This window comes from Nicotiana tabacum, chromosome 1 (assembly GCF_000715075.1).
Source record: "Nicotiana tabacum cultivar K326 chromosome 1, ASM71507v2, whole genome shotgun sequence".
NCBI lineage: Eukaryota > Viridiplantae > Streptophyta > Magnoliopsida > Solanales > Solanaceae > Nicotiana > Nicotiana tabacum.
Window position 1 is genome coordinate 136,124,350 of NC_134080.1, and position 27,033 is coordinate 136,151,382.

General features: G+C 43.1%; 2 protein-coding genes across 2 annotated transcripts; both read right to left on the reverse strand.

The window, feature by feature from the left end:
* Window positions 1-4,364: 4,364 nt before the first annotated feature.
* Window positions 4,365-7,535, reverse strand: LOC142164108 (uncharacterized). The gene is made up of 9 exons (XM_075221287.1): window positions 7,403-7,535; window positions 7,100-7,318; window positions 6,539-6,751; window positions 6,267-6,402; window positions 6,098-6,176; window positions 5,922-6,024; window positions 5,636-5,827; window positions 5,039-5,339; window positions 4,365-4,908 (listed from the first exon to the last, which is right to left on the reverse strand). Exons 1-9 carry the CDS (start codon window positions 7,533-7,535, stop codon window positions 4,365-4,367), a joined length of 1,920 nt encoding a protein of 639 aa, XP_075077388.1.
* Window positions 7,536-7,541: 6 nt separating this feature from the next.
* LOC107769581 (uncharacterized) lies at window positions 7,542-8,636 on the reverse strand. The gene is made up of 2 exons (XM_016588804.2): window positions 8,262-8,636; window positions 7,542-8,216 (listed from the first exon to the last, which is right to left on the reverse strand). Exons 1-2 carry the CDS (start codon window positions 8,634-8,636, stop codon window positions 7,542-7,544), a joined length of 1,050 nt encoding a protein of 349 aa, XP_016444290.2.
* Between the last annotated feature and the right edge of the window lie 18,397 nt (window positions 8,637-27,033).

Genomic DNA, 27,033 nt, shown 5'->3' on the forward strand with positions numbered 1-27,033 from the left:
CCCATTCAATTAATCACCATACAAAACGTAGTTGAACAATCATTTAATAAATCCTGCTCGATTATAACAAGTTGAGTCAAAACTTCAACCAACAATTGGTTCCATCAACCCTAGATAATTGTTTAGCTACTCATAACAAAATAGAATAAAACTACAAAGTTGTTCATAATGAATAATTGCAAGAATTAAAAGGAGATAGAAAAACTCTAACGTTTGGTTGATCTTATCACACTTGTTCTTGCCTCCAAAGTAGTCTAAAAATAAGGTTTTTTTGTCTTGGGCGAGCTTCTAAAGTTTATAAGGGTTTGGAACAAGTTTTTCCCGAATTACATTTTAGTCCCCATTTTTCTGGCACTTGAACAGTTCACCGCGGTTGCGAAAAGACCGCGGCTCGACCGCGGTGAACGTTGAACATTCTGCCTCGCATAATTGATCTGCCGCGGTTCAACCGCAGTTCCACCACGGTCGCGGTGGATTTCACTCAGTCCATTTTTGCTTCTTTATGCTCGGGTACTTCTTAATTATGCGTTTTCTTCACATTATTAACTCCAAAACACTCTGTAGTGCTTCCTCACTTAGATTATTCCCTGCGAAGCAAAAGAATACCATTTAGAGCATTTTGTTATCAATTCGCCTATAAAACAACAATAAAGCATGGTAATATTAAGGTGTAAATATCATCTATATAGCCTAATATCAACACCTCACACTTAAATCATTGCAAGTCCTCTAGCAATCCACCACACTCTATCAAAGTTCCTTCCCTAAGCTTTTCCCTTAACAACTCACACCTTGAACAATTTACCAAAGTTGCACCTAGTAGTGAACAACCTTTGCCTCAAAAGTCGAATCTCTCGTACCATGCAACATTCACACTTACTCAAACTACTCTATACAGAAGTCAAGACTTACCTTTCCTTTGTGAATCACATGCCCTCACATCACATAAGAGAGTAGTTCCACAATTAATATGATTAAAAACAATTAGGAACTCAGATGGACAAAATTCGCTCACTCTCCAAAAGAACATTCACATGCCACAAAGATGCACCATAGGCTTGCCCGTAGTGTAATACTATACTTATCAAGCCTATCCAATCTAAGATTAATTAGGACTTCATTTGGTTGTAATGTAGGCTAAGGGATGGGTAGGATATTTTGGATATAGTGACTAGCCTCCCTAATCGCTTTCAATACAAAACACATTAACATTCCATATCATTCTTATGTCAACCAGACATTCCCCACAATTTATTTATAACATCCCATTCCTTTAGGTGCATTTGCATCAAGCTACCACTTATCAACTACTATATTTATTTATTTATTTATTTCGTGGCATTTCTTCTTTTATTCTTCAAAATTGCACCTTTCCTCTATTTCATTGGCTCCAGTGAAAACCAAACCAACACCCCATACTTTAACTTTTGCATATGTCAAGGCCATTCAAGTGCTCATGGGAGGTAAAAGGGTTCAAACAGAAGGCTATTCAAACAATTGGGTAAGGTTCGCAATGTGATTGCCAAAGAAACAGGCTTATAGGCCCAACATGATTAACTACGATGTATTACATTTATGTGGGTTTATGTTATATATTTGGCTTAACAAAGAAATGCCTATATCACTTCTAAGACTGAATGAAGCTGCTATTTCGCTTTGCAAACACACAGGGCAAGTTCTAGGCATCAAATGTAAAGCATGGAATAAAGTATACCTCACACACATATGACTCACTCCGGATTGATTTATCAAGACATTTTCTTTTGAGTGTTCAAATCAGTTACAAACATATAACTATAAGGCACTTTAGCAAGAGTCAACCATTAAGACTAGGCGTTACACTCTAGTGTCGATTGTGTTCAGGTGCATTAACGCCAAGGGATTCTCTTTCTATTTCAGCTCGTAGCCCATCAATGCTAGCTAAAACTAAAAAAAAAAATAAACAAAAACTACCTACATCCGGTTCAAGCTAAACTCTTGGAAAAGAACCGTGGCCCAAAGAAAAACCAAAGGGGAGTTACTACACTACCTAAAAATAAAATAAAAAATCTTTTTGATATTTTCTCTAGACTAACTTCCCTCAAGAAACTGTCTCAAATATCCATCATCAGGAAGAGTCCTTATATTCTCTTTTTTTTTGTTTGACTCATGTCCCTCAAGAGACATGTCGAAAGGTGTCCGTCATAGGGCCAAGTCGAATTTAATTACATGATCCTACCATACACATCAATCAAAAATAAAGCAACATCATACAAAGTTACACAATCTATTTACAACAACATCATACAACAATAGCCATCCCCCACCCCACACTTAAAATATGGCATGTTCCCATGTCAACAACTAAAGAGCAGAGTAAGGAAGAGGGACTTCCGTGAAGATCAATCCTGATCAGAGACAGTGCCAGGATCGAGGTGACATGATCGTCCTAGCGCTCGAAGCCATCCTATAATCTTCTTCTCCGGCTTGGCCTGTTGAGTGGTCAGAGTGTCAATTCTGGTGCCCAAGTCTGTGACAGAAGTGCGGAGACCAGCCATGTCCTGCTTCAGGGCTATCAGGCGGGTACTTCAACGGGGCTGTGATGGGCCCGCCTCTTCAACTCTCATAGGTGGTGGGACCATAGTTGCCTCAGCATCATCATCATCATCATCAGATTCATCATCTGAGTCATCAACATTCACCACCGGCTCTATCCCAATTCTGATTTTTCTTGCCAGGAACGGGGTTTTCAGTGGCAATTTCCCATCAACTCTAAGGTCTTCAGGGACTCTATCAATACGGCACAGCCTGGTGACTAGAGAAGGGAAGTAAAAGCCTTTGAGTAATTCAGGTGATCTAATGAACATTTCGTCATGTAGGAGCTGGGCCACACCAAAATACCTATGGGTCATGAAACAGTAGATTGCAGCCGCTCGTGGTAGATTGACATCGGTCGTATTGCTGGATGGCAACAGCCGATTGTTGATAATGGTGAGCCAATACTTAGCATATTAATTGAGAGACCCCATTTAAGTGTGATACGGTGCTTAATCCATATGTATTCTATGTCTGACATACAAATAGTCTCAAGAATAGTTGCCAACAAGGCACTTGTTCGGCTATAACTACGATAAACATCAACTTCCCCCTGAAAACTGGCAACCGATACACCCTGCAGATGGCCTCGATGGACGCATTTACCTAGGTATTGCGTATAGTAACAACGCCATTCTCATGTTCCGGCCAGTTAGCATAGAACTTCCTTACCATCTGAACATTGGCCTCCTCCAGTTCCTCAAAGAAGATGTCCAGCTGACACCTTCTTAACTCTTTGAAGATATTCGAATATTCCACCTCTAAGGCTTCTCGGTCAATATGCACCTCATGTAACAATTTCTTAGCCGCCTTTGCATTGTACCTGTCCTCTGCCAGTTTGGAGACAGACCTAGTGTTGTCAAACTGTGGCGCATTGGCTTGACTCCTAGCTCTCGAGGAGCTTCCCGGTCCACTAGCAGAGGACCCGGTGTTGTGTCTCTTCCTAGATGGAGTCATTGTACATGTCAAACGGAGAAATGCCTATTAGTGAGGGTGTGAGATGTGTGAACTATGGGTGGTTACTCAAACTTCACTACAACCATGTCACATTAGCCCTTATAACTCCATTGGGGCAAATTCACAAACACCTTGTGGGCAAGACAACTTTCACACATATATAGCCCTATGGATACAACCATGCTACCCCCAAATAACAAGTGGTACTACACCATTACACCTTACAACAATTAGTTCAACACCCACAACATATATCTCTCCACCACATTATACACATAATTCCTTAACAAGCACCCACCAAGACAAAATTCAAAAGAAAAAGAACAAAGAGAAATCTACTAGAAATACTACACCATTACAATATTAAGCTACATAAAAACTAAAATAAAATACAAAAGATGAGGTAAGGGAGAAGAAACATACCTTGATGGAAGAGAGAAAGAGAGGAATGGGGATGGGGGAAGTGAGATGAGTGAAGAAGAAGAAGAAGAAGAGAGGAGGGATTTGGGAGTTAGGGTTTAGAGAGAGAGAGAAGATGGGGGAATTGAGGGGCTTGGGCAGGTGAGGTTATTGATATTAGGGGTTAGAAATATAAAATAAAAGAAGAAGAAAAAGAAAGAAAAAATAAAAAAAACTTACTTGGTACCCATAGCGGTCGTGGTGGGTTGGACAACTTTGAGGCAGATTACTCGCCTCTCGCCGCGGTCCTGCCTAGTTTTTTTTGTTTTTTTAATAATAATCATGATTACATACACGAATGAAACACAACAATCATCGGTTGCCTCCCACACAATGCCTGATTTAACGTTGCGGCATGACGCAGGCTCGGAGCATCACTCCTCCTTCACGTACTGGGGCTCTTCCAACATTATTGACTCTCTGTCCCCTTTCTCATCTGCCATTCCAAGGTAGTGTTTCAACCTCTGACCATTCACTGTGAACTTATTCGTCCCATCCTCTGATTCAATCTCAACAGCTCCACTTGGGAACATTTGCACCACTCTGAAGGGTCCTGACCATCGGGACTTCAACTTACCTGGAAACAATCTCAATCTGGAGTTGTATAACAACACTAGCTCTCCGGATTTGAAGTTTCGGTCCACGATGTGCTTGTCATGCATCAGCTTCATCCGTTCTTTGTATAATCTAGCACTCTCGAATGCCTGGAACCTGAATTCCTCTAGCTCATGTAACCTAGTGACTCTATTAGTTCCTGTTGTCTCCATGTCCAAGTTCAACTGCCTCAATGCCCAAAGTGCTTTGTGCTCAAGCTTTACTGGCAGGTGACATGCCTTTCCAAACACCAACTTGTACGGTGACATACCAATTGGTGTTTTGAAGGCTGTGTGGTACGCCCACAATGCATCATCCAACTTCCTTGCTCAATCAGTCCTTGTTGCATTTACTGTTTTTATAAGGACACTTTTAATTTCCCTGTTGGACACTTCAACTTGCCCTCTTGAATGTGAATGATATGGGGGTGGTCACCTTATGGCGAACTCCATACTTTTCCAGCAGCCGTGCGAACGCTCTATTACAGAAATGGGTACCGCCATCACTGAGTATAGCTCTTGGGGTGGCAAATCGTGTGAAAATGTTCTTTTTCAGAAAGCCTGTTACCCCTTTAGCATCATTGGTCGGGAGAGCCACTGCTTCGACCCACTTGGAGACGTAGTCAACTGCTACCAATATGTACTTGTTACCATACGAGCTGACAAATGGCCCCATGAAATTGATCCCCCACTTGTCAAAAACCTCCACCTCTTGAATTGTGGTCATTAGCATCTCATGTCTGCGAGATATGTTGCCTGTAATTTGGCATTCATCTCAACTTTTGACCCATACATGGGCATCCTTGAATAGAGTTGGCCAATACAAGCCCGACTCCAACACCTTAGCTACTGTCCGAATTTCTCCAAAGTGCCCACCATATGGTGAGCATGGCAAGCCTGCAAAACAGAATTTTTATTTTTCTCAGGGATACACCGCCGGATCATGTTATCTATACAGATTTTAAATAATAGAGGTTCATCCCAATAATAAGACCGACAATCACGAAAGAACGTTTTCTTTTGAATAGAGGAGAGTTCATGAGGCACAATACCACTTGCTAAATAATTAGCAATGTCAGCATACCATGGTGCTTCCTCCATTGTCATTACTAGTAACTGTTCATCCGAGAATGTCTCTGTTATATCCTCAACCTCTACCTTCTTTTCAGCTGCATCCAACCTTGAGAGGTGGTCAGCCACTTGGTTTTCTGTCCCTTTTCTATCACGTATCTCTAGATTGAATTCTTGTAACAAGAGAACCCAGCGAATCAAGCATGGCTTTAACTCCTTCTTTACTATCAGGTACCTATTTGCTTCATGGTCAATGTAAATAATAACTTTTGAGCCAATCAAGTATGACGTGAATTATTCGAATGCAAAAACGACAGCCAACATCTCCTTTTCCATCACGGTGTAATTGAGTTGTGCACCACTCAGCGTTCTGCTTGCATAGTAAATCAGGTGCATCAGTTTATCTTTTTGTTGCCCCAAGACTGCTCCTATAGCATAATTACTGCATCACACATGAGCTCAAACGGTTGTTCCCAGTTGGGTGCAGTCACCAATATCCTCTTCAACTCCTCAAATGCCAACCTGCAATCATTAGAAAACACAAAGGGGTGATCCTTTTCAAGGAGTTTACACAACGGGTTAGCAATTTTAGAGAAATCTTTTATGAATTGCCTGTAGAACCCGGCGTGCCCAAGGAAACTTCTCACCTCCTCGACTGAAGTAGGCGGTGGCAACTTTTCAATCACATCAACCTTAGCATGGTCAACCTCAATTACCTTACTGGACACTCGATGTCCCAGGACTATCCCTTCTTGTACCATAAAATGGCACTTCTCCAAGTTCAACACTAAATTTGTCTCCACACATCTTTTGAGCACTCTTTTTAAGTTGTAAAGACAATCCTCGAATGAATCCCCAACCACGGAGAAATCATCCATAAAAACCTCCATAATGTCCTCTACCATGTTTGTGAAATTGGCTAACATGCACCGTTAAAATGTCGCCGGTGCATTGCAAAGCCCAAAAGGCATTCTCTGAAGGGCGAAGATTCCATACGGACAAGTGAAGGATGTTTACTCTCTGTCTTTGGGAGCTATTGAGATCTGATTGTACCCCGAATATCCATTCAGAAATAAAAGTGTCATCGCCCGGCCAACCTGTCCAACATTTGGTCAATGAATGGCAGGGGGAAGTGGTCCTTCCATGTGGCTGTGTTCAATTTTCGGTAATCCATGCAAATACGCCATCCCGTGACTGTACGAGTCGAGATCAACTCGTTGTTCTCATTTTTTACAACCGTCATTCCCCCTTTTTCGGCACACATTGGACAGGGCTGACCCAATTGCTATCAGAGATGGGGAAGATGATTCCCGCATCTAACCATTTGATCACTTCCTTCTTCACCACCTCTTTCATATTCGGGTTCAGCCTTCGTTGATGTTCTCTGGAAGGTTTGTGCCCTTCTTCCAAGAGAATCTTGTGCATACAGAAGGCCGGGCTTATACCTTTTATGTCTGCCATGGTCCAACCAATGGCAGTCTTACATTCCTGTAGTACGTGTAGGAGCTGCTCTACCTGCACATCTAGCAAACTGGATGATATAATGACAGGCAAAGTGGAATCAGGGCCTAAGAAAATGTACCTGAGGTGAGCTGGGAGCGGTTTCAGCTCTAGTTTGGGTGGTTCCTCTACTGATGGCTTTGTTGGAGGTGTAGCCCTTTTTTCTAACTCAAGGGACTCAAACTAAGATTCCCTTTTCCAGAATCCTTGGCCTTCAAGTTCCATGACCCACTCAGCTAACCCTTTACCATCCATCTCCTCTAAATTTGTCAGGCATGCCTCCAATGGATCTTTAATAGTCAGGGTCACATCATCTTCGTGTAGGATCACATCCACTGCTTCCACTAGGGAGCAATTAGGATATTCACTGGGTCTCCTCATCGATTGCTAAACGTTGAATATGACTTCTTCATCGTTTAGCCTCATTTTTAATTCCCTAGTCTCATAATCAAATAGTGCTCTCCTAGTGGCTAAGAATGTCCTCCTAAAAATGATAGGTATATCCTCATATACCTGACAATCCAGAATAACAAAGTCTGCAGGGAACAAAAACTTCCCCACTTGTACCAAAGCATCATCAAGAATCCCAGTTGGACTTTTAACCATGCGGTCAGCTAGTTGCAACAACATCGAAGTCGGTCTAGCTTTGCTAATGCCCAGTTTGGTGTATATAGCCAGAGGCATCAAATTTATGCTGGCTCCTAAGTCATATAATGCCTTTGCCAAGGCATAATTCCCAGTAGTGCATGGGATAATAGAGCTACCTGGGTCAGACATCTTTTGAGCCATAGGTCTTGTCACTACTGCGCTACAGGTCTGCGTTAGAGTCACTGTGGATAGGTCCTGAAAATCAAACTTCCGTGACATTAGGTCCTTCATCATCTTCGCATAGCCTGGCATCTCCCTCAAGGCATCCATCAAAGGAATATTCAACTGAATTTTATGCAGCATCTCCATTAATTTCCTGTATTGATCGTCCTTCTTTTGTTTTACCAGTCTCTGAGGGAATGGCCCAGGTATGACCCTTTGTGCACTGCTTGCTGGTTTCTCTCTATTGGGGTTCTGTGGCACAAGAGGTGCCCCCTATTCTGCAGCTTGTTCACTCACCTTAGCCTTACCCTTACCCTTTTCATACTGACCCTGTTCAACCACTACTTCAGTAAGTTCTTCTGGTTCATCTACCTCTAGTGGAACTGGAGTGGCTGGCGTAGTCTCTTTGCTGGCTTGTGCAACTTCCTGCTCTTTGTCTAAATCTCTCCCATTCCGGAGACTCACTGCCATCAGCTTATTTGGGTTTTGTTCCTTAGGGTTAATGTTTTTGTCTGCTGGCAATGTTCCCTGGGGGTGGTTGTTTAAAGCAATAGACAGCTTCCCCAACTGAGTTTCAATGTTCTTTATAGCTGAATCATGCACTGCCAACTTTTCCTGCATCTTACCATTTGTCCCAATGAGTTGTTGAAGCATACCCCTGATCTCTACCATATTGTTATCTTGCTGCTAAGGAGGTGCCTGATATGTCAACTGTTGCTGGTGGTTCTGCTGTGGATAACCTTGCTGTCTCTGGTATGGCACCACTGCCAACTCTGGTGTGGTTGTTGTGATTGTTGGATCCTCTTATTGTCACGGTTCAATGCCCTGAATGTTTTCTCGGGGTCTGAGAGTCCTTCTAGTAGTTCTCCAATCCTCGAAGAATTTCTAGGCCTACACCTATATTCCACAAGAGTTCAAACACGAGAATTTCAATGAAAAGATTGTTTAACACCTTCGAAAATTGATTTAAATTAATAATTCTAAAACTACTTCTAAGTTATAATAAACAACACCATTAGTTCCCCGGCAACAGTGCCAAAATTTGATCACGCCCAACTATGCCTTCTAAAAGACAAAGCGGTTGTTGTAAATATAATCCGGTTTTAATTCCGGAGTCGAACCTATCTATTACAACTCTTTGGCAATGTTATTATCAACTCAACCAATTTCTAGATGCAAGATTTTTATCAATCAATTTTGGGTTTTGTTTAACCACTTCAAATAATATTGAAAATAATAATAAGCTAGATTAAAGATAATTCAATGGTAAAAAGGTCTAGGGCAGTGATTTCCGCAATTGCTGGTTTAGGTCTTGACTCTTTCGCTATAATCTCGCCGTAGTACTCTATGAGGATTAAGAGCTATGGGCTATTATAATTATCTCTCGATCAACTACAATAATTTATTAGAGCATTCTCTCGAACTACTCTAGCTGACAATATGTACAGTTCTAAATTATCCCACCAAAACTTCGTTATCTCTAAACCCACTTTTAAGTTCAAGTAATGAATCTCTTCAATTACCCAAATGTGGTGTTGTTCAACAGCTGTCTAACCTAATATTCTTTCTCAAGCAATATGAGGTAATTAGACACTATTAATCAAGGGCCCATTCAATTAATCACCATACAAAACGTAGTTGAACAATCATATAATAAATCCGGCTCTATTATAACAAGTTGAGTCAAAACTTCAACCAACAATTAGTTTCATCAAACCTAGATAATTGTTTAGCTACTCATAACAAAATAGAATAAAACTACAAAGTTGTTCATAATGAATAATTGCAAGAATTAAAAGGAGATAGAAAAACTTTAATGTTTGGTTGATCTTCGCACACTTGTTCTTACCTCCAAAGTAGTCTAAAAATAAGCTTTTTTTTTTGTCTTGGGCGAGCTGCTAAAGTTTATAAGGGTTTGGAACAAGTTTTTCCCGAATTACACTTTGGTCCCCAATTTTCTGGCACTTGAACAGTTCACGCGGTCGCGGCAATACCGCGGCTCGACCGCGGTGAACGCTGAACATTCTGCCAGGCATAGATGATCTGCCGCGGTTCAATCGCGGTTCCACCGCGGTCGCGGTGGATTTCACTCAGTCCGTTTTTGCTTCTTTATGCTCGGGTACTTCTTGATTGGGCGTTTTTTTTCATATTATTGACTCCAAAATACTCCGTAGTGCTTCCGCACTTAGATTATTCCCTGCGAAGCAAAAGAACGCCATTTAGAGCATTTTGTTATCATTTTGCCTATAAAACAATAATAAAGTATGGTAATATTAAGGTGTAAATATCATCTATATAGCCTAATATCGGTTAGCTTCATTAATAAATTGCTTTTGAGAGCACTTGATTGTTGTAAAAATTAAAATGGCAACTGATTTTTGTTCTAAACCGTGATTAATGGGATTTGAAATTAAGGTTTAATAATTTTGTAAGAATTTTCCTTTTTGAACAATTGCTAGTCGTTGCTCAGTTATTAGAGTATTCTTTCAGAGTCTATGGAATTTTGGACTCGGCCCTCAGCAACTGCAATGGGCTTTGTTACAGCGATGCAGGAAAGCCCTTTTAGCTGGGTTGTTTGATTTCAATTTTGGACCCAGATAAACATGCCTATAGTTTTAAGATAGTTTGTGTTTGTTCTTTGGCTAGCACGAGAAGAAGGTGATTTGTTCCTTACAAAATATCAAGCAATCTTATAATTTCCTCTATGAATCAAAGTTACACGCATATAAGTTTCCCCACTCCAAATGGCACAGTTTACCTCGCATTTGTATATAAGAGCATTTATTGAATATTTAGAAAGTTAATTAATGACCTTGCAACAATCACGAATATAGAATAGCAATTAATGAATATTCCGTAGCTTGCTTTAGGTACGAGTTTAAATTATTACAATTACGGGTACGACTCTCGTGACGTGGCTGTAATACCTAGTTTTAAATTAGATAAAAATAGGAGCACCTTTAGTTCGCCCTTTAAAAACATATATATAAATCTTTTCTTAAAATAATTTGAGGTGTGCCCTGCCCAAATAAAACTTATAATACATGGCCCTCACAAAATTAGATCAAGAGCTAATCCTTTTAGAAAATAATTTGAGGTGTGCAGTACGCAAATAAAATCCTATAATCTATGGCCGTCACATAAATACAAAATTAGTATAGAAAAGACCTTGAACCTTCGTAGTTTGCTTTAGGCGTGTTAATTAAATAATTGTCATAGCTACGGGTACGGTTCCCGTGACATAGTTGTGATGCTTAATTACTAAAATTCGAGGGTACATTTATGTGACCCGGCCACAGTTTAATTTTTAATAATTTAAACATGTTGTAGATCGTGGGTACGGTTCCTGTGACATGATTCGCAATATGTAACAATAAATAATTAAAAGTGGTTATAAAGTTAAAAATGCACAATAAGTTTAAAACATGTAACAAATCAGATAATAGGCCAATTATTAATAGTTTAAGAGATCGTGCTAGAACCACGGAACCCGGGAATGTCTAACACCTTCTCCTGGGTTAACAGAATTCCCTATCTAGAATTTCTGGTTCGCAAACTTATAAAGTAAAGTCGAAATTTCCTCGATTTGGGATTTTAAAATAAACCGGTGTCTTGGAACACCAAATAAACTATTCCATGTGGCGACTCTGATAAATTAATTAATCCCATTTCGATAATGTCACTTTAATTGGAAAAATTCTCATATACCCTCGAGTGTAAAAAGGAGGCGTGACAGACGGTGAGGTGGACTGTGAGGTGGACAATTAAATGATGTGACACGATTTATAATGGTTATTTGTTCCACGTAGACGGAGATTGCAGAACACACGCTTGGTGAATTAATAAGCCTGCACAACACGTGTCTAATTGGTATAATAAATGCCTAAGAAATGAGTTCAAACGGAAAGAGGCCTAGTTTAAGTGTCTAAGTGAAAAATGGTGCCAACTTTAGGTGTCTCCGTATATATTCCACCTAATCTTAAAGCAGTTGCTGCAAAAGCAACGCTACTAGCTTGCCTCATTCTGTGCGATACTGACATATATATTTCGTGATAAGGATTGAGATGAAATCCAAAAGCTACAGAAATAATAGGTAAGACAAGTTTGATTTCAGAACTCTTAAACATTGCCAATTTTTATCAAAACTGTGCCGCTTGTTTCTATTTTGCGGTAGAAATATCATTTCATTTTGAAACTACTGGATTCTAAACATGGACTTGGGAACTATGTTTATGCAATGATAAAGAGCGTTCAACTGATGTCTGTAGCCACCAAAAGAATCATCAAAATATTTTAAGACCAAAGTTAAAGTGTAGCATATGTTGTATAAGGCACTTTTATAAGGAATCTATCCAATGCAATGGCTGTTCCACGAGGCCAGTACCAAGAAATGTTTATGGCAGGCATATTTAGTAACAGTTTGCCCATTATAGTAGTAGTCTGTATAAAGAACAGTAGGCATATTTATTAATTTAATGGTTTCAGCTTTGAAATCCTTTATTACAGATTTCACATACAAATCTATTTGGTTGCGAGTAGAGTTTTTGGTGACAAAGCTATCACTTTTAATTTTTTGATTTGAGTGCAGGACGCCTTTGAAATTCCAGACACGCAACACACTAGGGATACTATCCTTCATACATCTAATAATTTGTATCGATATCGTCGTAGTAGGCTCCATGATCATTTCAAGAAATTTGCTACAAAGGAGGAATGATTGTAGAACATACTAGAAGATGTCACTAAAGTTGAATGGAAATTCTTAGTGGAGTGTTTACCATGAAAATGATAACAACAATATTCTAAAAATACGTGATCTATTCTCGATCTAGTTGTATAGAGCAGTTGATGCTAAGAATATGAAGTTTAATGACGAAATTCAAGCTAAGAAAGGGGCGATAACCAAACCTAAAGGCTTACTGTTCGGGCGTGTTTTACCGAGGGGATATAGTCTAAAACGGGGAGCTGAACGAACCGAGAAACCTGCTGCCCGGGTGTCGGATTGGTCGATGAGGGGCCTCGGGGTCGACGTCTGGGTTGAGCTCGAGCTATCGGGGAAAGTCGGGAATGGGATAACAATTAGATTATGATCAAACAAAGCTCTATATGGCCAATACCAAGCGATAGAACGAAGAACAAGTAAGAAAGCGATAAATATTAAAGTGGCCTCGGGCCAGTGAGAACAAGCAAGTTAGAAAGAAGAGAGAGAGAGAGAGAGATATTATTGATTTTGTGGAGAAATAGTTGGAGCAACATCAGACCTTTACAAGGTAGTGCGAGTTCCCTTTATATAGGAGGGGAACTCGGCTACTAGTACATGGGCATTAATTATAAAGTATGGAGATGGGACGGCTTGACGTGATGCCTCAGCATAAGCTCTAGATAGGCCGGCCCTATCAGACTTAGCCGTGTGCCTTGGGAGATTCCCCCTCTGTTCTGGCTTCGATTCTCGTCTTCTCTGAGTGGGGCCTCGACGAGCCCTGAGGGAAGGGACTCGGTCATGGCTCCCCGTCTTCGGGGTCTCGAGGCATTCTTCCGAAATGACTTGATAGCGAGAAATTAAGTCCTCTGATTTTGCCGCGTACATATAGTCTCCGCGTTTCCCATAACGAAATGATGGGAAATGATTCTGACACTTGAATCCTCGAGCTTCTTACGAAGACGTCATACCAATGATACGACCCGTGACGTGAGCTTTTGTAGCAACCGGGGTGTCCAATAGACTTGTGCATTTGGACTTCATTCAATGCACTGCTGATTCTCATTCTCCAAGGTGAATGTACCACTAACAATTCGATTTTTCAAGAATGCAGTAACTGCGTCCGCTGGCCAATCTTCCAAAGCCTCGATGACCGTGTCATTATCCCCTATAAACGGGGGTGCCTTGGTGTTGTTTTTCCTATCCCAGTACCCTCGTTGGCTCATTTGCCCATTCCTTCTTATCATCTTCTTCTATCCTTGAATACCATACTTGGGGCTCATGGCCGCAATACCGTTTGGCGAGCTCCCATAGATTGTGTTGTGGACTCTTGCTGGGGCTTCCTTTTGTCGAGCGTGATCATGATGTCATGTCGCTGCAGTGGTCATTGATATGCTTGCCATTACTGTTGTTGTTGGCCCAAGATGATGATAGACGGGGAGTCAGTTTTCCCCTTATGTAGACAGTCGTTCAGACTATGCACCACTGCTCACTCTCCTACCTAGGTCTGGTGTGACACTTCATCCCATGGGTTTTTCCTTTCCCAAGGGATAAAGTGGCACTACCGGCCATCGAGGCTGGGGCCCACCGAATCTTCAACCTTTGGCTTTGGTGGGCTATATCTCTTTTCTCTGCCTCCTCTGCATCCCCTCCTTTTCCTCTTCTTCATCTTCTCCGGCGGGAATCCCCTGGGGAATTGAGCTGGGAACCTAGAGGAGGTGGCGGTCAAAGCAATCACCCTTGAGGATGCGTGCTCGAGGGGGCGGTGCTCGAGGATGCTAATACCGGAGATGGATTTTCGAGGATGGACCGGGCTCATGGGTTTCATCACATGTACATCCTTCCGTTCCTCCGTTTTAGGTGTAGAGAACCTCTGTAGGCTTTTGTAATTGTATGTAAAGACCCCTCGAAGGCCGTTGTACGTGGGTTTTTATGAATATGAAAATACTTCCTTAACTTCTATTTCCGATTCCTGCCTTATTTTTGTATGCTCTCGTGCCTTTTGAGGCTTTTGAATGTTTTCCTTTGTTGTTGACCGCTGATACCTAACTCGGATGTGAGCGTTCTTCCCGATCCTCTGCTAATTTACATGGCTCCTTTCTGAGCCCATTGTCATACCTCGAATTGAGCCTAAATTGATCTGATAGGCCCAGGCTGTCAGGCCCTCTGAGTTGTATGGAGATAGTACGCTGAGTTTCGTAGCTTTCGATAATGATATCTTGAATGAAGGTCAGCTTTGGGTACCTGGGGGTCCCTCTTGAACTTGATGCAGATAGATTTTTGAAGCGTATGGGATAGGCTTCTGTTGAGGAGTTGCCAGTACTCAGGCGCTGCTTTGAGCCTTCCTAGAGCCTTCATGATCAGAGCTTCGCGTGCTTATTTCTCCTTTTAGAAAAGGAAACCATGAGATTGGGCATTGCCTCGAGTCGAGTGATGGCTTTGAAAGCTTCCCGACATCCGACTTCTTTTTTGGCGGGGATCCTCGAGGTCAAATGCTGCCTCGAAACTAGAGATAATATGGCCGACTCTTTGAGTCCTGGCATCACGTCGAAGGATGCCTCTGGGATTGGGAATCACCCCATCGATCTGTATCGAGGCCGTTGGCCTCCCGGGGCTCACTCCGGAAGGGTGAATCGTCGCTGCTTCTCGCATATATGTGGGGCAGCTTTGGCTTCTTCGAAAGACCTCACTATTTTAGATAGCTGCCCTTCCGCCTTGGCATAGGGTTCTTCATTTATTCAGGTGCAAAAAGTGTTGGCGCACGTTCTTGCTTTGGTCTGTCAACCAAACCATAGTCATGGCAACTACTTTGGGGCCGACCCGACAGGGAGTGGCAAGTGTTGCTCCCGGCGCTCAGAATCCGCGGGAGTTCGCTCTGAAGACCGTGGCTTTGATAAAAGAGGAACATGTGGAGACAGTGAGGAGATACTGCGGATGGAGCGAGGGGATGACGCTGCATGTGCTTTCCCTGGATGAGAGTATTACGGACTCTGTTGATGGATTATTGAGCTTATACCTATATCCTTTCGCATTTGGCCCCCTTGATTGGGTCGTGCTTGATTTTTGCTTCAAGTATCGGGTTACTTTGGCGCAGATACATCCATCGTTTTGGCAAGTGGTGCTGATGATGAGGTCCTTTGCGGAGAGGGATGGACTTGAATTCACGCTCAGTTACCTTGTCAGGTTGTATCAGCCCTTTCACCACGAAGGCCTGCTAACCCTGCGATGTCGTTCTTCCACGCCCTTTGTTGTCAATGACAAAGAAGATGGGGATCGAGAGTGGATCAGTTGGTTCGTCCGGGTCCGTTTGACCGACATTATCCCTGTGGAGCTTATGCCATTTCCTGAGGGGTGGAATTATGCACGTGAGTGGAGTGTTTGGTGTTTTTTTCAGATTTTGCTTATAGCGAAAATCAGTTGAGTAATTGTGCTTCTCCTCTTTTGCAGCAACTTCATGGATGCCGAGCGAAGTTCTCGACCTGCCCGGCTGGGTCCGGAGGTTGGTGACCCATTCGACCTGCGATGAGCATAGGTGGCGAGCTGTATCCCACGTTAGATGGGAAGCGTGATACCAAGGTATGCGCGCACGCTGCCTTTACCTTGGCCTTCGTATATTTGGGATGACATTTTCCCCTTTCTTTTGTACCAGCTTTGTCGTTGTAGGTACCGAGCGGTTCCTTGGGATGATGCGATGCTCTTCCAAAGGGGGGAAGGAGTTGTCAGCCTCCGAGCTGAGGGACAATGGCGATAAATAGGATTTGCACCCGCAGTGTGGTGGAGCTTTTCATGGGGCTCAACGGGCCCGCGTTTTCGAGGAGAGGGCATCGTCTAAGCCTGCTATTCTTAGAGTGTTTGATTCCAGGACAACGGTTCCTCCAAGTGGGAATGCTTTTCCTGAGATCGGTTCACCTGGGGCTGAAGAGGCAAGATCAACAGGAGTGTGCTCTGACTTCGAGGAAGTCTGCCGTCTTCACTTCATGGTGAGTTTAGGCGCAGCTCTACTGTATTCTGCGCCCTCCTTTCTTCATCAAGTTTTCCTTTTGCAGGCCTATGATAGGATCAGGTCTGAGTTGCTCCGTCAAGGAGCCAAGCTTCGGAAAGTTTTGGACGAGGCTGAGTACCTTGGGTTCCTTAGCAAGGAGAAGGAGGTTGAGTTACTGCATTGGCGAAATGAGGCCTACCGGAACTCGAATTACAAAAGCTATTTGATGGAGCAGGTAACTTTTCGTAGTACGCGCTTCGCTCTTTTTGGCCCTTAAGGTTAACCCCTTTCTCCTATATTAGCTGCAGAAAAAGATGGAGGCCTTGGAGTACCTCAAGGGCGATATCAACCGCGTCAGGAATGCTTGTGGCGAACTAAGGGCTCAGGTGCAAGCTCAAGCTTTAGAGGAGAGAGGCGCCTTGGCCAAGGTTCCTGCTTTCGAGGTCCAACTCTGCTTGGCTCGAGACAATGCTATGGTTCAAGCGGACATGATCGGGAAACTCGAGTCTGATCTCTCAAAGATCAGGGCTGAGATAATCAATGCCCGGTCTGAAGCTGCATTAAACCGAACCAAGGTTGATCAGGAGATGGCGATTCATATGAAGGGCACTGCTGACGCCCAAGATAAGCTGAAGTGGGCCCTCGACCGGGAGAAGAGGATCGAGGAATACGTTCGTTACAGATCCCAAAGAGAGGTACTCTAGGAGATTTACGCAAGATGATTCGTTCTCTCGGAGGAATTGGCTCGAGCTAGGGCGGACGAGCGTGATGCTCGGTCACTTCTTGCTGACGTCACGGAGAGCGAATCCGGCAGGCTGTAGCCCTTTGGGGCGGAGTGTAGATTTCACTATTTTTCCACTTTGCATTTGATACTTGTAGAGCATGTTTGTAGATGGAGAGTGCGCCTTTTTTGCGTATGTAAGATAAGAGGAAACTTAAAGTTTTATTTTTTCTATGTCTCTTTCTATATTACTTTTCACTAGGCGGGCTGGTTTCGGTGTTTGGCAGGATCCTCGTAGGTCCGGAACTGATCAGGCAGGCCGGAGTTTTTTAAGTGCAATCTCTAACATGAGCAGGTGTTGGGGCCTCCGTGCTTTGCCCAGCTGTTTAGGCTTAGTCTACGAGTCAGGCCTTGACTCGAGTTTGCCTGACCTTCAATATTCTGTGCCTGTGTGGGCGGATAGTGATTATTCTCATTTCTTGCCTTGGGTATTTGCTGTTTCAACTATTTTGGGTCCAGTCTTCGAGTCGCATTGCGATTCGAGCTTTAATTGACCCTTAAGTTCTTTCATGCCTGCATGGGGGACGACGATGACTTTTATTTCTCGCCCTCGGGCGTTTGCTATTTCCACTATTTTGGGTCCAGTCTCCGAGTCACGTTGTGACTCGAGCTTCAATTGACCCTCAAGTTTTCTTGATTTTCAAGCCAGCGACAGTGGCTCTTACGCTGTTTTGGTCGTTGAGACCTTTTAATATGTGGCCTGGAGGCTTGTATAGTTAACTATTTTGGATCCAGTCTCCGAATCGGGTTACAACTTGAGCTCATTTTATTCCTCAAGTTGTCAATTTTCAAGCTGGCGACAATGGCTCTTACGCTATTTGGTCGTTGAGACCTTTTAGTGTGTGGCCCTGAGGCTCGTTTTGGCAGGCGACCATTTCTTTTACGCTTTTGCCCGTGGGAATTTTGTAGGCTTTGTTTTCCTCTCGTTAAGGTCTTTTTGAGATAATTTTGCCTGACCCGTCGTCGGTTCTAGAAGAACCTCGATTTCAAGTTGTTATCGGCGATGTTTGAGCACCTCGAAAGGTTCTTAGTTCGTAGGATGAGTAGATCGAAGCCTTGTGATTTGGAGTTGACATAGTCCATACTCATTTGCCTGTTGAGGGAAGCTTGTTTTAACCGGTTCTTTCCGAAGTATATTCGAAGTAATGACCTGCAATTTTGTTTAGCGACGGTCGGGGGTCCCTGAGTCGCGTTAATTTGGCTGTATCAGCCGTTTTGACCATAGTCATATGTGTTTGGCTGGAGCCATTTTTGCCCCCGAGTGATAGTTTAGGCATCTACACCGAGGGTATGCCCTTTCGGGATTCTTACAAATGCAACGTATAGCCTAAACTTCGGTATTTTGAGTTTCATGCCTGTTGAGGTCTTACAGTTTGGCATGCATGTTGAGGTCTTATAGTTTGTCATGCCTGTTGAGGTCTTACAGTTTTATCATGCCTGTTGAGGTCTTACAGTTTGTGTTGCTTTGTAGAATAGATCTAGTTACATCGAGTCTGCCCGCTCGAGGTCTTACAGTTTCGGGTTTTCCAGTGTATGGCGATTGGTGGCAGTCTTCGAGTCATCGAGTTTGCTTAGGCTCGAAGGCCACTATTCGCGAGCTCGGAGTTTCCTTACTGGGGATTTATAAGCCCGGAGTTCCTACCCTGGGGTCGTGCGGGTGCCAAGTTGTTGATGTTGAGTCTCCGAGTATCTCGGGATGCATTCGGTGGAGGGGTCCCTACCTGGAGTATACTGAGATTTCTTTGTTTGGCATATGAGATACTGAAAAGATATTCTTTTATTGCTTGGCATAAACACATATCGTTTTATTGTTGTGAGCTCGGCCCGCGCGGGAGCGGCTCATCGGACCATTTGGTCCGGTACATGATTCCCTGTTGAATCTCAGTCTGCCATTCCCCGGTCCTTCCGAGGGGATGGCACCCTTAAAAGAAGATCATCGCTCGTCGTTTGACTGTAGAAGAAGGCCTGTGATCTTGTCGTATCCTCCTCTGGGGGTACGTTTCATCGCTAATAACCTTGTTGGCGAGACCCTCGTCGGGGCGGAAGTCCGACCGAGGGGAAAGAGCGCGGCGGGTCCTGTTAAGGCCTTGGGATCTCCGGGTGGAGTTATAACTTCTGAATGTCTTGGCCGATTGTCTACATACAGTTTAGTGAAAAAACAATAAAGGAGTGAAGTAGTTCTTTCTTACCGCGGGATGCGTAGGCGATGTTTCGAGATTTGGTATGTTCCTACCGTTTTGGGGTGTGGGCCCTAGTACAGCCCTCTGCTGTGTTTAGTTAGGCTTGACCGAAGATGTGGTTTGCTTACCCTTTGATCCTTTCAAGGGTGGAGGTATCGATGCTGGCGATATGTCATATGGTAATGAATTTCCCCTCGTCGCATATTGCTCCTTGTTGACGATTTAATTCCGCCCATTGCATGGGATTTCATTATTTTGGTGAAGTGGGGCCGACGCTGTCCCCGGGCGGTGTGCCCGTGGCCATCTAAATAAGATGTCCGTGCCTTGTACCTTCTTTGACGGCATAGAACTCGGCATTCTAGTCCGAGCATAGACAGGCTGTATCGAGGGAATGGTCTTCCTGCTTGTTGTGGTGATCGTCGTTTAGAATCCATCAAAGATTCGAGATGCTGGCGCGATTTGGTTTGTTAGTCCTAGCCGCCCTATTGACTTTGGTCCAACATCGTTGGTATGCTGATCGAACCACCTGAATTCATGAGCATATGTTTTACTTGAAATAGGTCAAACGAGGGAGAAGGTTACCGGTGTGTCAGTGTGAGGCCGAGGCAAGGTCTCGGTGTGCTTTTCTCTAGATGTAAGGGTGTCCTTATAGAATATATCCCTGGACCCGTTTTTCCCTAGCGATGAACATTTTTACTTTCCATTTTATGAGTCCTTGGAGGGTGTCGCCGCTCCTCCACTATCGCGGTAATGCATCGCAGCTCGTTTGCTTCATTCTTCCTAGTTACCTTCCTCCCTTGGGGCTGAATCCGAGCCTGATCGCTCGATAGTACTCGGTGGCGATTTTTATTGAGTATCACGGCTGTTGTCCTCCAGAGCTAGTGGCCATTTTTGAAGTCGTGGCCGCGCGCGCCCTGCGGTTATCGCGCTAGGTTGTGGTTCCTTTGAGGGGGACTTGATCGAATAGGTCTGAGTCATTCGGTGTCCCTGGTTTCACTTATGGTGAACACGATGTCTGGTATAGTGATGCTGAAATTGTATTCTAATGGGCAAGGTGCCCCTGCCGATCGTGCGTCCTCGTCGAATCTGGTTTTGTTAAAGATTCCTCAAAGGTGTTTCCCTCGGGCCGTTTCCCGATCGTCTCGAGGTAGATTGCATCTTGGGGTGTTCCTCCTATCCGCGGAGCATGGATGGTACCTCCATCGGTTTGGCATTAGTTTCTTTGCCGGGAGCCTGCTTGGGTATACCGAGTCCGAGGAGGCTCCCGGATGGTCATCCACGGCCCTGATGCAAGGCTGGTGCCGGGTACGGGCATCCGACCAGATCTCGGTTGGGTATTTAATCAATCTTCGTTTGAAATGCCCCACAGTCGTTGGGCTTGGTTCGTTCAGGCTTTGGGCGAAGGCCTGTATTGCCTAGTCACCCAAAACCGGGGGCTATCTCGTCCGTTCTATCAGGGAATGAGGCGCGACTTCCCGTGGCATCTCATTCTCTCTTTGTTCGGCCTCGGATGTGTCGGGCTTTCTCATTGCTGCTTTGATGGCATCGACGTGTGCCTCTACGGAAGAATCTGCTGGTATGGTAAGCGAGTTTGTGAGGTCAGGTGCTAGGCTACAACACCACATCATGGTTCTTTTTTAGAGTGTTTCCCCCAACCTCTTCGCCGAGACGGGCTCGAACTCATCATTTTAAAGGTCGTTACCTTTTCTCGTGCATGTGTAAGCAGTGGTGCGCTCGTCAGGATCCGAGGTCTTGTTGTACTTAGGGAGTTCTGGCATTCCGGACTTCTGTGAAATGGGTTCCGGGAAAGCTTCCTCAGGGAACGGTTGTTGCATGAACGTCCACGAACCTGACTCGATCCTTTTGGAGAGATCCCCAAGAATCTTTGCTATGGCAGGGTCGGTTACCGATCCGTCGTTGCTTGATATCTCGGGTACTCATTTAGCGTGGAGAGTTGTTTCCGGTGCTACTGTACTGGGAGTCTCCGGGTGGCTTTGAACTGATCGATAGTCAACTGTTGTGACTGCAACATTTCAAAGATATCGTGAAGACTAACTTCCTGTGCTTCCCGAGTCGGGGTTTTTTGGGCTTCCTGTCGGTCGATACGCTATATGCTCCCATCAGTGTGTCAGGCTTCGTCGACCTGCTACGCGTCTTGCGAACCCGTATTTGCTGGAATCGGCTCGGTCGCGTTATTGGGATTCTGTGGTGGTGCTACAGCGGCCGGGACAACCACATTGTTTTCCCTGTGATTTTCGAGGTTGTTGTTCTCGACTCTGTTTACTGAGACAGAATCTTTTAACCTGAAATCAAGGAATCTTGGATAAGAAAAAGTGTGAAAGATAACGTGCGTTTATGCAATGAAACCAGCAAGAAAATAATCACTATTATTTTTAGCCTCACGGTGGGCGCCAAACTGTTTACCATGAAAATGGTAACAACAATTAAATTGTAAATAGGATTCTAAAAATACATGATCTATTCTCGAGCTAGTTATTTAGAGCAGTTGATGCTAAGAATATGAAGTTTAATGATGAAATGCAAGCTAAGAACGGGGCGATAACCAAACCTAAAGTCTTACTGTACTGGCGTGTTTTACCGAAGGGATACAGGCTAAAACGGGGAGCTGAACGAACCGAGAAACCTGCTGCCTGGGTGTAGGATTGGTCGATGAGGGCCCTCGAGGTCGACGTCTGGGTCGAGCTCGAGCTATCGGGGATAGTCGAGAATGGGATAATAATTAGATTATGATGAAAGAAAGCTCTATATGGCCAATACCAAGCGATATAACGAAGAACAAGTAAGAAAGCGATAAATATTAAAGTGGTCTCAAGCCAGTGAGAACGAGCAAGTTAGAAAGAAGAGAGAGAGAGAGAGATATAATTGATCTTGTGGAGAAATAGTTGGAGCAACATCAGCCCTTAATAAAATAGTGTGAGTTCCCTTTATATAGGAGGGGAACTCGGATACTAGTACATGGGCATTAATTATAAAGTATGGAGATGGGACGGCTTGACGCGACACCTCAGCATAGGCTCTAGATAGGCTGGCCCTGTCAGACTTAGCCGTGTGCCTTGGGAGCTTCCCTCTCTATTCTAGCTTCGATTCTCGTCTTCTCTAAGTCGGGCCTCGACAGGCCCCAAGGGAGGGGACTCGATCGTGGCTCCCCATCCTCGGGGTCTCAAGGCATTCTTCCAAAATGAATTGATAGCGAGAAATTAAGTCCTCTAATTTCACCGCGTACATAGAGTGTTTCGACTTTGATTGTCAAGATCCAAAATCAACCGTCGTGATGACGCCTATCATGGAATTAGGCCAGCCTCAACAAAACAAACCCAACACAACAACAATAAGTTGGAAAATAGAAACGGAAGTATTTAACATTGAAGAAACTTTTTCGAAAACATAATAAATCCCAAAGTGTGATACAATCCAACCCAAAACTGGGGTGTCTCTGAGTACATGAGCATCTATTCGGAATACAATCCACTACAGTGTCTAAGGATAACAACTGAAATACATCAAATGATAAAGAAGGAGAGTCAAGGTCTGCGGACGCTATGCAGCTACCTTTACAGTCTCCAAACTCTAGGGCCTCAATCAGCAACCGCCGCCGTGAATAGAGTCACCTTGGTCTGCACACAAGGTGCAGGAGGTAACATGAGTATACCAACTCAGTAAGTAACAAGTCCAAACTTTGGACTGGAAGGTAATGACGAACTCAACCACAACAGATATAACATAAATAAATGTGTAGAAACGTAGGCATACATCTTAGCTATCTCTACATGCCAATGCACATACTGTATGAAATACATCATGTGCTCCCACTCTCAAGTGCTCAACTACTTGGTACTGTATATGACCATTCGGCCCAGGGAAATCCATCCTGAAATATAAAAAACACTGACTGTAAGTTAGCCAGTACCGAGGAAAAAAGGGCAATCCAACCCTGTGGAGAAATCCATCTCCAGGTATCAAGTACTTCAGACAAATCCATGTCCAGGGAAATCCATCCCTCAATAATAACATCCACGCTCACTGGGGGTGTGTTACAGACTTCGGAGGGGCTCCTACAGCCCAAGCGCTATCATACTCGTCAATATAACTGCTGGAGCATGCAGCCCAATCCCGTAACTATCACTCATAACCAGGCTCTCAGCCTCACTCAGTCATCAATCTTTCCAGTCTCACCCACGGGCTCACAAAGTCATGAAAACAAACCCGGAACAATGATATGATGAAACAATAACTAACTGAGACTGAGATATGATATAAAATTCATGAACATTACTGAGTACAAAATATTGATTACAATAATGAGATGAAAGCAAGAAACGACCACTAAGGATCCCAACAATACCAACATAAAGTAAACATGATATCTAACATGATTTACATCTCAATTACTTTATCACATGATGAACATGAATATCAACAAGATAGAGTCACTGAACGGTGCCATAGAATCATCCTAGTAATAATTTTCACGGTGCACGCCCTCGCGCCCGTCACTTGGCATGTGCATCACCTCAATACCAAATCACATAATACATAATTTGGGGTTTCGAACCCTCAGAACCAAGTTTGGAAGCGTTACTTACCTCAAACCAAGAAAAATCCTACTCCGCAATGCCTTTGCCTCTCAAATCGGCCTCCAAATGTGCCGAATCTAGCCACAAGCAATACAATACGATCAATGTAGGCTAAAGGAATCAATTCCACAAGAAAAATACCAAATTATAGCCAAAAATCCGAAATCGGCTCAAACTCGGCCCCCAAGCCCACGTCTCGAAATTTGACAAAAGTTATAAAACCCGAAATCCCATTCATTCACGAGTCTAACCATACCAAATTTACTCAAATCCGACAATAAAATCCCATTCAAAACCTCAAAATTCCATCTCAAGAACACTTCCTCTTTTTCCCCAATTCTTCACTCCAAATCACAAATTAAATGATAAAATTAAAGATATAATAATGGGATTTAACAAAAACCAAGTGAGAAACACTTACCCTAATCAACTCCACAAAAATCCCTTCAAGAATCGCCCAAATCCGTGATCTCTAGCTCAAAATATGAAAAATGAGCTCAAACCCTCGATTTTGAATATAACACTGTCTGCCCTGATTTTCTTCTTCGCGAAAGCGACCGTCCTGTCGCGTCCGCATAGACTAACTCAGACTGCCTCTCCGCTTTACTCTTCGCGAATGTGACAACTACTTTGCAAACGCGATGCTTTACTAGCTTAAACCTTCGCGAACGCGGCCCTCACCTCACGAACATGTAGACCAAGGACCTGGGGTCCCCAATTGCCTCACTCCTCTTCACGAACGCGACACCACTCATGCGTTCGCCATGAACATACTGCCCTACCCTTCGCATTCGCTGCCTCTCCTTCGCGAAAGCTTAGAATTTTTTTTCACCGTCTTAGAAACACTCTTTGCGAACGCGAGGCCCCTCTCACGAATGCGTAAGAGGAAACCAGAAACAAAATATAGCAGCAGATCAACTATCTCGCTAAGGCCAAAAATTATCCGTTAACCACCCGAGGCCCTCGGGACCTAAACAAAACATACAAACACGTCCCATAACATCGTACGAACTTAGTCGAACCTTCGAATCACTCAAAACAGTATCAAAACACCAAATTACACATGGATTCAAGCCTAAAGAACTTCTAAACTTCCGAATTCCACAAACAATGAAGAAACCTACCAAACCATGCCCGAATTACCTTAAATTTTGCACACAAGTCAGAAATGACATCATGAACCTACTCCAACTTTTGAAAATCCAATCCGACCCCAATATCAAAATTTCACTGCCTTCCAAAATCGCAAAAATTCTAACTTTCGTCAATTCAAGTCTAATTCTACCACATACCTTCAAATCACATTCCGGATGCGCTCCTGAGTCCAAAATCACCTAACGAAGCTAACAGAACCCTTAAAATTCAAATCCAAGGTCATTTACACATAAGTCAATATTCGGTCAACTTTTCCAACTTAAGCTTTCAATTAAGAGACTATGTGTCTCAATTCACTCCGAAACCACTCTGGACCCGAACCAACTTACCCGGTATATCATAATATAGCTATAGAACACAAAAGAAATAAGAAATGGGAGAACGGGGCTATAACTCTCGAAACGTCCGGCCGGGTCGTTACATTGATCCTTTCAAGGTAATTAAATAAAATATGCACAAAAGCTATTTTTTAGCTAAAAGAACTCTAGAAAATGTCTACGTCAACCAGGGAAGTTACAAAAAACTAAGAAAGCAACCTATGAAATGGAACTTAAATTCTCATGACCAGAGACTCAAAATCTTGTTTATTTCTTATTTTACTTTTTATGCTTAAATTATAGGATATATCATTGATTCATATTAAATGCATAGAATGAGTGCTAGAAACAAAATATACAAGGCAAAACAAGGAATCAATCACATTTGCGACAAAAAAGTCCTTCAGGGCAATCTCTTTTGAAGAGGTGAGATATGTCTTATTTTATGAAGTTAGTAATTTTTTCTTCAATGACGTAATTTGATTTATTTTGTTAGAGAGATGTAATCACCAGAAAAGAGTCAAACTTTCATAAATTTTGGGAAAAACTCGCATGAAAAATAGTCATTGGGTTAACGATGTCGCTGCTGAATAGAATGTAAATACAAAACTCTAATATTTAATACTATGATACAAGTTTACTGAAACAAATATTGAAAGCTAAAGTTTTATAGTCTGCTTGTAGGATAAAGTGAATGAGTTGGTTGTCACGCCCCGAACCTGGGCCTGGACGTAACACGACACCCTGTGCCTGACTACTGTGACCGAGCGAACCAACTAGCTGGCTAGATCAACATGTGACATAATAACATACTGAATGCGGAAGATAAACTAACACATGATGATATACTAAAAGTCTAGATGATATAAATCAAAGTGTAGAAATACTAATACAATTCTGAAACATATTTGCAGCCAAAATAATATGAAATGGTTGCGACTCTGTCTAATTATTACTCTTATCTATGAAGCCTCTAATAAAGTACTGAAAACATTGACTGTCTGAAAATACTGAAGACTGTAAGGAAATCATAATGCCCCAAAAGAACTAGGGATCACGCTGGTACGAGAATCCTAGCGCTCTGAATCATCAACCTGTAAATCATTACCTGCATCGTGAGATAAAGGCCCCAGGTAAAAAGGGACATCGGTACATTTGAATTGCAGTGGTATGTAAAGCAACTAAAAGAAAGAATTATAAATGTTGAAACTAATACTGAGCTGATAACTGAGAATTGATAGTTGATAACTGAAAAATAACTGTTGAAACTGAAACTGAAATGACAACTGATAGCTGATAGCTGATAACTGATAACTGAGATAATAACTAATAACTAATAACTTATAACTGAAATGATAGC